We start from the raw sequence: 9,589 nt of genomic DNA, 5'->3' as shown, positions 1-9,589 counted from the left end.
TTTTGGTCAAACTTGTGCTGACTCATTAATTTTACAGTCAAAGTAACAGATCTGTTAGCATAGGATACCGGTGCACCATTTTAATTACTTTGAGGGCAAAATTGCACCATAAATTACTTTAGGCCACTGGGTGCACCTGGAAAAATACTTAGGGATGCTGGATGCACCTTAACCCCGAAAAAATTCCACATCACCTACTTATTAGACATGCCAGGTCAGATTATTTTAGTCAAACTTGTGCTGACTCATCAATTTAACGGTCAAAGTAACAGACCTGTTAGCATGGGATAGCAGTGCACCATTTTAATTACTTTGAGGGTAAAATTGCACCATAAATTACTTTAGACTACTGGGTACACCTGACAAAATACTTGGCGGGTGCTAGATGCACCTTAACCCAAGAATTTATAAAAAATGTATAGAAAATAGAAGCAAATAGAGTCCTCTTCTCTGCTGGTCAAAAAAAAAAAAGAAAAAGAAAAAAGAATCGTCTTCTCCCCCGAGAAGCGTATATATGACCAATGAAGGAATGACTCCATGACTGACTAGCGTCTTCTCTGACCAAGTCTGTTTAAAGTGCTCCCAATTTCTCTCTCTGCAGTGACCGTCAACGGCAATGGCAGCGAATGGCGTCGTCTACGGCTCGGTGGAGGAGTTCCTGAAGCAGTGCGAGCAGTCCGGCGATGCCGCATACGGTGCATTCCGGTCGGTGCTGTCTCGCCTGGAAGATCCGACTACCCGTTCCCAAGCGCGGATCTTCCTTTCGGACCTGCAGAAGCGTTTTCCCACCAAGGAAGCCTGCGATCACTGCTTTAAGACCTACCATTTCCGGATCGAAGACATTTTCTTGGACCAATACGAGGGTATTGTCATTGCTGCTTACTGAGTCTCCTTGTTCATTTTGCATATGGTTTTATCCCTTTAAGTTGACCTGTTTGGTTGGTGGGAAATCGAGTATGACTGGGAATGGAAATCTGTGGGCGGTGATATGAAAACTTTGCGCCAAGTAAATAATGTCTAGTTTACAGAAAGCTATAGGGAAAGCTCAATGTAGTGCGCTTCTTTTTCACTTTTCCTTTTTTTGGAAGATAACATCTGGCATCAGTTAATATCTGGTACTTTCTTAGCATGAAATCAGGGTCGCATGCAATTCCATTACGTGTTGTTTTCTGCAGTATATCCATCCCCCCCACCTCCCGGGGGGAAACACAAAATGAAGCGCTGTAACTGACAGGGATCATATGAAGGACCGGGCCGATTGGTTTTGTACACTAACAACGAAAGAAGATAAACCTGGGGATCGGATGGATTTTTTCTTCTTTTTTATTTCATATTTTTACCAACAGAGTGACAAGTAAATTATCCTTGTTCGAATACATGACATCATGGATAGCGTTTATAGTCCACCGATTTCTTCTTAGCTCTGTCACTTAGCGTTGGATTTTTGTGGATTGGCTCTGTGGTTTATAGTTACAATAGACAATCGTAGAATCTTTTTTCCCCAAAGACAATAGTAGAATTATATCTGAATTTACTGTTTCAACCCAAACGAATAAAACCTTAAATAGGCGGGAGAAACCTGAGGCTGAAATGCGTTCAAGTGCCGCCTTTTGTTCCAGAGGAGTTTCATTATGTTCCATTGCATAGAAAACAAGATTTTTGCCCCATATATTTTGTCAATGCAAAATGATTTCGATATTAAACAGTTTAATGCTGTTTCTCTTCGCGTTTTGCTTGAGTAACAGAGCCTCCTTTAACGGAGTTAATTATTTCCAACTCTCAGGAATAACAGATGTTCTAAGTAATTAATTTCAGTGCCTTACTTTGGCAGTGAATGAGACTGTACCAACGATTGTTCCAGCATAATGCTGGGCTTTTCTTCCTCTATGATTAATATTATTAACTCATCTTATGATGCTTTAAAGTATTTACTCTAGACTTTTACTCAAAATATTTACTCTAAACTTACTTTTCCTTTGTACTCTTAGTTTACTGGAATTTTAACATTGTTTATATGATATGCTTCTTGCAGCTAATTCTTCTGTGAAAAATGTGGCAAGTCTATGATTGATGTGTTTTGGATATAGAGTCTACACATGTCGTAACTCTTGAGAAGTGTTCTTCTGACTTCCTCCATATCTCTTATCAAATGCAGGATACCAAGGGAGGAAAAAATTGACAATGATGGTGATCCCTAGCATTTTTGTCCCAGAAGACTGGTCCTTTACTTTTTATGAGGGAATTAATAGACACCCAGACTCCATTTTCAAGGACAGGACTATTGCTGAGTTAGGTTGTGGAAATGGTTGGATATCTATTGCCATAGCCGAGAAGTGGCTGCCTATGAAAGTTAGCTTTTTTTTATTTTAATTTCAGTGCTTTCATGTTTCATTATTTTGATAGATGCTGTCATAATAATTTTGTTATTTGCAGCTGCTAACTTGTATACAACTAATGTCTTCAGGTTTACGGCCTTGATATCAATCCTAGAGCAGTAAAGATTTCTTGGATAAACTTGTATTTAAACGCTTTAGATGAAAAGGGCCAGCCTGTCTATGATGAGGAGAAGAAAACCTTGCTGGATAGGGTAGAGTTTCATGAATCTGATCTTCTGTCATATTGCAGAGAGCATGAAATTCAACTTGAGAGAATTGTGGGCTGCATACCTCAGGTATTCCAAGAACCATCTTATATAGGACATTATCTGGGTTTTTATGGAGGATATAATTTTGTTATAGTATTCCCTGTGCAAGTTTATCCAGGCCTCTCTTTTGGGGCCATGTGACTACGGGACTGTCAAGATTCTATGACCATGAGCTCCTTCTAAAGGCTTCCTTTGATATTTATGTAGGACACTGGAGTTGGAGGTTCTCATATGGATACTATTAAGTGGATGCTTTTTGCTTGAGTTGAATTAAATGTTTGATTTTATGTTTTTCATTTTATATTCTGATTCTTTGAATGGTGCTGATTTGGAAATAATAACTTGATAATTTGATTAATGAAAGTTGCTATTCAGGTGCAGGTCCCTTCTTTCTTTTGTTTATGCCATGTAATTCATAGCTGTATCCTGTGGTTTCTTGTCCATTCTTTTGTTTATTATTTGGAGAATTATTGATTTTGGTGTTTGTTTTGTGCATTAAACTTTTGGCAAGTTCCTCACATTTTTTAGTAATAATATTGAGTCTTGTACTATTGAAAAAATTACTGCTATGAAAAGTACTTTCTAAGTAATCTCTATCAAGAAACAAAACAGTTTAGTTAGTTTCTGTTCTCTTTATCAATTTCTGTTAGCAAAAGCAGTCTTTGGTTATTGGAAAAACGCCAAACACCAGTGAAAGTCCCATGAAGTGAGTTTTTCCCTTTCCTTATCTTAAAATTAAAAGTTTTTTTTTATTGTCACATCACTGTGGTCACATAATCCACAACTTATAAAGCCAAATAAACAAACCGCAAATTATATGATCTGTTCCCATAAAAAATGCTATGCTTTTATTATGCATGCCATATTTCTGGCTTCAGAGAAGCACAAGTCTCAACTTTCGGCCTTATTCTCTTGACTTAGTTGATCTCAGAACCTTGGAGGAATTTGCTTCTCTAACAACCTTAGGAGTTAGGACTTGATGAATTTTGTTTATTCGGAGGTGTTTTGGGAAAAATCTCTTAATCTTTTTTCAAGATATTAATTATGCTTGTGGGGATTCATGCAGATTCTTAATCCCAACCCAGATGCAATGTCTAAGATTATTACTGAAAATGCAAGTGAGGAATTCCTTTATTCCTTGAGCAATTATTGTGCGCTTCAGGTAAGAAATTTCCTGTATTATTATTACTTTAATTTGGTGAATCCCTGGTATTGTTTTATTGGTTGTCTATAATGTATTTAGCTTTTATGTTTCGCTTCTTTAAATGCCAAATACGTAACTGTTAATCTTTGACATGCTTGTATAAAGTTTCATTAGCTCTACTTTTCTGATATTTTTCCAAAAGCTCATGGTTTTGTGTCCAGCTTAAATTTTACTTGCTTAGTATTCTCATTCAATAATTTTCATTCCATATTCACCAAGTTTGAAAGATATCAACCTGTAGAAATATTTCTGATTAATATGCTGGCGAATTAATTATAACTGTACAGCACCATTCTCATTTTTTTTTTAATCCATCTAGGGTTTTGTTGAGGATCAGTTTGGCTTAGGGTTAATTGCTAGGGCGGTTGAAGAGGGAATAGCAGTAATCAAACCAAATGGAATCATGATATTTAACATGGGAGGTCGCCCAGGTCAAGGTGTTTGCAAACGATTGTTTGAACGTCGGGGTTTCCGCGTCACAAAACTTTGGCAGACTAAAATTCTTCAGGCAAGCAAATATCTCCTTGACTTGATATCATTTATTCAGTGGAAGAGGCCTTATTATTGTGTTGGTACAGGCTGCAGACACAGATATTAGTGCCTTAGTTGAGATTGAGAAGAACAGTCCACACCGTTTTGAGTTCTTTATGGGACTTTCTGGTGATCAGTCAATTTGTGCAAGGACAGCATGGGCATATGGAAAGGCTGGTGGCAGCATTTCTCATGCTCTATCAGTTTACAGCTGTCAACTTCGTCACCCTAGTCAGGTGTGTACTTCACTAAAGCCTCTGAATTACAAAAAGCATATCTATTTTCCTTATATAGGAGGAAATTAAAGTGTGATGCATTCTTACACTGACAGGTTAAGGTTATTTTTGAATTTCTTAAAAATGGATTCAAAGAGATCAGCAGTTCTTTAGATTTGTCCTTTGATGATGATTCAGTTGCGGATGAGAAAATTCCTTTCCTTGCTTATCTTGCAAGAATCTTAAGAGAGAATTCGTATTTTCCTTATGAGCCACCATCTGGATCCAAAGGATTTCGCAGTCTTGTTGCAGGATTTATGAAAAAGTATCACCATGTTCCAGTGACTGCCAATGTAAGAGTGACATTGTGCTTCTTCATTATTTAGCATGCTGCTTTCATTATTTAGCCATGCTGCAGAATACGCACATATGCATAACACATAAGATGATGTCTCATCAACTCTGTTCTATGCTATCATTCATTTCCTGGCTGCTACTATTTTTTGCCATGAATGTTTTTATTGGCATATTATGATGTAAATAAAAATGAGAATCCTATTAGGTGCCACTCTGTCCCTTTATCAGTCTTTTCTGATTCCATACTTTCACTTATATACTTGCCTTATATGGTGGCATTAATCATGCACGGATGATTATATGAAACACAGCAAGCAGGTTGCTGCTTTTCAGCTGATAAAAGCGTCAAATTGGAAGGATCTTCTTTTAAAGAAGTTAGAATTAGAATAGAATTCATGTGCTGTTTGATGTTTTTGTGCTATCTTGTAGTAGTTGAGTTGTGTTGGATAAGGCGAGCAAACAACTGTCATTAGAATTCACAGGAAACCAGCAAATTGGAAACGAAGACCAAGAGATGAGACCAAAGGTTTGAGAGTGTCCAATAAGGAGGTGGGCCTACCTATCTACCTCTGACCAACCCTTTTAGTGAAAACATGGGAATCGTTACAAATATTAGCTGGAAATAAGGACCAAATAAATTTGGAAAAAAACTAGGGAGTCGAATGCTATTACTCAAGCTGGACTTAATTTTTGGGAAATAGATTTGGAATGCTAGGAAAGCTAGTTATAAGCCGTGTATGGTAAATGTTTACTTCGCATCTTGGGGAGGAGTGTTCAAGATGACAAGAAAAAGTTGTGCAGCATAGAACATGTTATTAGAAATTTTGTAATATTTGTTTTTTGGTGGCTAGCACAAGTTCTTACTAGTACACTCACTCCTAAAGCTTTTTTTTTTTTTTTCCCTGGTTCTCATCTTTATCTATTAGTTTGTCAAGTTGTTAGATTTTTATCTTTACTTTCTAGTAACACTATTTCTGTCAGATGATTTAATTTTTATAGTATTCTAACTCTTCTATTCATTTTGTTCTAGAAGACTCTGTCTTGTTGGCTTGTATTCTCATGCGATGAAAATCTTATTATTAGATTATTACATATTAAATGGGTTAAAGTTTGTGGATATTCATAGGAATTAAAATTTGTACCTTCTTTGTCTCATGAGTGCAAATACTTCCTACTATGATGTATTGAAAATAAAATGTAAATTCTCTGCAGTCCTTTATACTGTTTTTGTTGATGGCATGTTACATTTTCCCCACTTGAGCTACCTGGCTCACGTTTGGAAAATGTCCTGTAGCACCTGATATTGACTTTTTCCTTGCAAATCTTTTTATAGAATGTGATCATCTGCCCTTCAAGGACTGTAGCAATTGAGAATGCTCTTCGCTTGTGCTCACCTCATCTTGCAATTGTTGATGAACACCTGACTCGACACCTGCCCAGGCAGTGGTTAACATCTTTGGCAGTTGAGGTATGCAGTTTCCATGACATGCTTTTTGGTGTTTCATGTTGTTCAAAGTGTCATAAGCAACTGCAACCATAACTTCTATTTTCTAGTAGCAGATTCCTTTAAGAACAGCTTCTTGCTTCATATAGCTGGGAGCCTGGCACATCTTTGTCCTTGAACTTTAAATTTCTGCAGGAATCGAATTGATTCTGACTGAATTCTTTTGCCACTTGCTGAAATCTCTTAGAACTTTTAAGGGTGAAAGTAAACCAGTTTGGATAGTTTATGTCATCAGAGCATAAGCAGCTCCAAAAAAAAAAAAACTCTTTTGCATGGGAAAAATATATTTAGCTGCCTTATGATGCTAATGTGTTAGTTGCTGACCAAAATCTACAAGATACATCAGAAAGTGCTTTCAAGATTTTGAGCAGTGGAATAAAACTGCCAGACACTGAGAGTTGTGCATCACTTACTTTCCGTGGGAGGATGAGATTAGTGAGATCTAGCGCAACGATGATGAACTCCCTGTCATTCTGGGGTATCCTTACCCTATCATATCAGGATGAGATTATTTCTCTGGCGGTTTTAAATAAGGGATTCTGTTGTAATATGGAGCTGTTGGATATAAAATCCATTTTCCTGGAAATTTACAAATTTACTAATATTTTGCAAAGCCGATGGGCTTCTGATATCACCAATTTACGAGAATTTTCTGTATGACCTGCTGCTTCTTTTGACAGAAGAGATGGGCTTATGAGTGGTTCTATATTATCAGAACCATTTAATCGGCATAAGCCAACTTCTTTTCTGCAATAAAATTTTTTGCTGATATTAATAGTGACTGGCTTGGCTGTATCATATCTTTCAATTTCTCCCTATTATATTTTATGAACAAATATTTTCTATCCAGGTGAACAAGATGTTTAGTGTTAATGATATAATCTTAACAGCTGAGCAATAATCACCATATATTTTTAACATTCTTTTGCTTAGGAGAATATAGAGGTATTAGTTGCAACTGCCATATTGAGACTTTGAACATATGGAAATGTGTCTTTTGTTCCTTGCATTTATATTAATGGGATAAAAAGGAATAAAGATGATGATGACCCTCTCTTTTGCTGACAGATATGGAGTCCTGATAAAGTTGTTTGTCATCGTGGAGACCTTCCCTCTTCATTTCGCCTGCATAGCTTCTCTTAGCATTTATTTAGTGATGTATCCATATCCATAGTTCTAGTTCTAAATATATAATTTCTCTCCAAATTGGAAATTGCCAGTGGATTTTATCCCAAAAAAAGGAGTGCTAGTGGAAATAAATGATTGAATTTCTCTGTTTCATTTTGAAAACTCTGCATGTTAATCTGACTTAAATATGCTATTTTTCTTTTTCTTTTCAGAAGAATGCAGTATCTGGTGACTCCTCAGAGGATACTCTTACAGTAATTGAAGCTCCTAGGCAGTCGGACTTAATGATAGAACTGATAAAGAAGTTGAAGCCACAAGTGGTGGTGACTGGGATTGCTCTTTTTGAGGCAGTTACTAGTTCAGGTTTTGTTAACCTCTTGGAAGCAACACGGGAGATTGGATCTCGTCTCTTTATAGACATATCTGATCACTTTGAGCTATCCAGCCTCCCAGGATCTATTGGGGTCCTAAAATATCTAGCAGGAAATACTCTTCCTACTCATGCAGCAATTATATGTGGATTAGTGAAGAATAAGGTAAAGTTCTGTGTTGACTGCTTTGACTCAATCACCACATACAGGGCACATTCGATTTTTTTCCTCACAATTTCTTCTTGATGATTTGAACAACATATTGCAGGTTTATCCAGATTTAGAAGTAGCTTTTGTCATTTCTGAAGAAGAGTCTCTCTTCAGTGCCTTATCCAAAACTGTTGAACTACTTGAGGGCAATACTTCACGGATTAGTCAGTACTACTATGGTTGTATTTTTCATGAGCTTCTTGCTTTTCAGCTTGCAGACAGACATCCAGTTACTCAGGTTTGTCAGTCTTACTTCCTCTGAGTAATTGGGGAGTGTATTAGATGATTTGCATCCCCAGTAGCTTATAAATAATGAATGAGAAAGTCGTATTGGATATGAATAAGTTGAGTAAAGAGTAGTGTTATATTTTACCATGCATCAAATGGTATCAAAGCACAATTTGGCACCATATCAAGAATTCATGATGCCTACAAGGGATTTGAATGGACTTTAATGGATGTCATAAATGCGTGTCATAGATAGAGAAATGATAAAGAAGACGATGGCAACTGTGATTCAACCGTAATGAATATGAAGCCTTGGCATTTGAGGTGGGAGAACCAAGTCGCTTAAATACCCTATAAAGCATTCTATAATTTTTGATGTGGAACTTAGGCATATCCATTACTACCTTAGTCTCCTTCAATCTACCTTGTTATCTGAAGCAAACTAGAACAATCAACTTGGTATGGATGAATCAATTGACAAACTGATATTTTTTCCCATGCATAACCTAGTGTAATGGTCGGAACTAATTTATGGTCATTGATTCTTTTTTTGTTCCTGATGAGCCAGAGGCCTCCTGGAGTTCCGTGCCTTAACTGTTTCAAATTTGAACTCCTGGGCTGATTACAATCTGAAAAACGAAAATGTTATCTAGCCCATCTTGTTCAATTTCTTTATTGTTACCAACATCTGGGCAGTTAAACTCCTTAGATTAATTATCCCCATTGGAATTTTGTTTCATTACCTAAATTTTGACTTAAATTTTGACTTATTCTTCAGAGAAACAGTGAAAATGTCAAATCAGCAGCTACGATAGGATTTGCTGGCTCAAACTATACCAGTGCTTAGTAATGCGGAGCTGTCCATCGATGGGGCGGAGAACGGGTCTCTAATCCACATGGATAGTGATCAAAGCTTCTTGTCTATTCCATCTTCTATCAAGGCTTCTATTTTTGAAAGTTTCGCAAGACAAAACATGACAGAATCAGAAACTAATGTCACCCCAAACATCAAACAATTTGTCAGTAGAAACTATGGTTTCCCAACAGATAACAACGCAGAAATTATATATGCTGAAAATTCAACGGCTCTTTTTAATAATTGGTCCTTTGCTGCATCAAAGAAGGTGGCACCTTATGTTTTCCAACTGGATCAAATGGGAACTATGTTACGGCTGCCAAGTTTTTTGCAAGCTAGCA

General features: G+C 36.9%; 1 protein-coding gene across 1 annotated transcript; it reads left to right on the top strand.

Moving 5' to 3' along the window:
- Window positions 1-545: 545 nt before the first annotated feature.
- Window positions 546-9,571, top strand: LOC114754641 (methionine S-methyltransferase-like; the record flags this gene model as incomplete). Its single annotated transcript, XM_028943438.1, is given in 13 exon segments — window positions 546-863; window positions 2,156-2,349; window positions 2,465-2,671; window positions 3,711-3,806; window positions 4,168-4,356; window positions 4,427-4,615; window positions 4,711-4,947; window positions 6,285-6,419; window positions 7,796-8,119; window positions 8,223-8,402; window positions 9,171-9,221; window positions 9,223-9,487; window positions 9,490-9,571. Coding segments are annotated over 13 exon segments (2,396 nt in total), but the record flags the coding sequence as incomplete, so codon positions are not given.
- Window positions 9,572-9,589: the final 18 nt, after the last annotated feature.

The sequence above is a fragment of the Neltuma alba genome, unplaced genomic scaffold, assembly GCF_004799145.2.
Source record: "Neltuma alba isolate B1F8T4 unplaced genomic scaffold, ASM479914v2 tig00001294_pilon, whole genome shotgun sequence".
Classification (NCBI taxonomy): domain Eukaryota; kingdom Viridiplantae; phylum Streptophyta; class Magnoliopsida; order Fabales; family Fabaceae; genus Neltuma; species Neltuma alba.
This window is presented reverse-complemented; position numbering and strand designations above follow the sequence as displayed.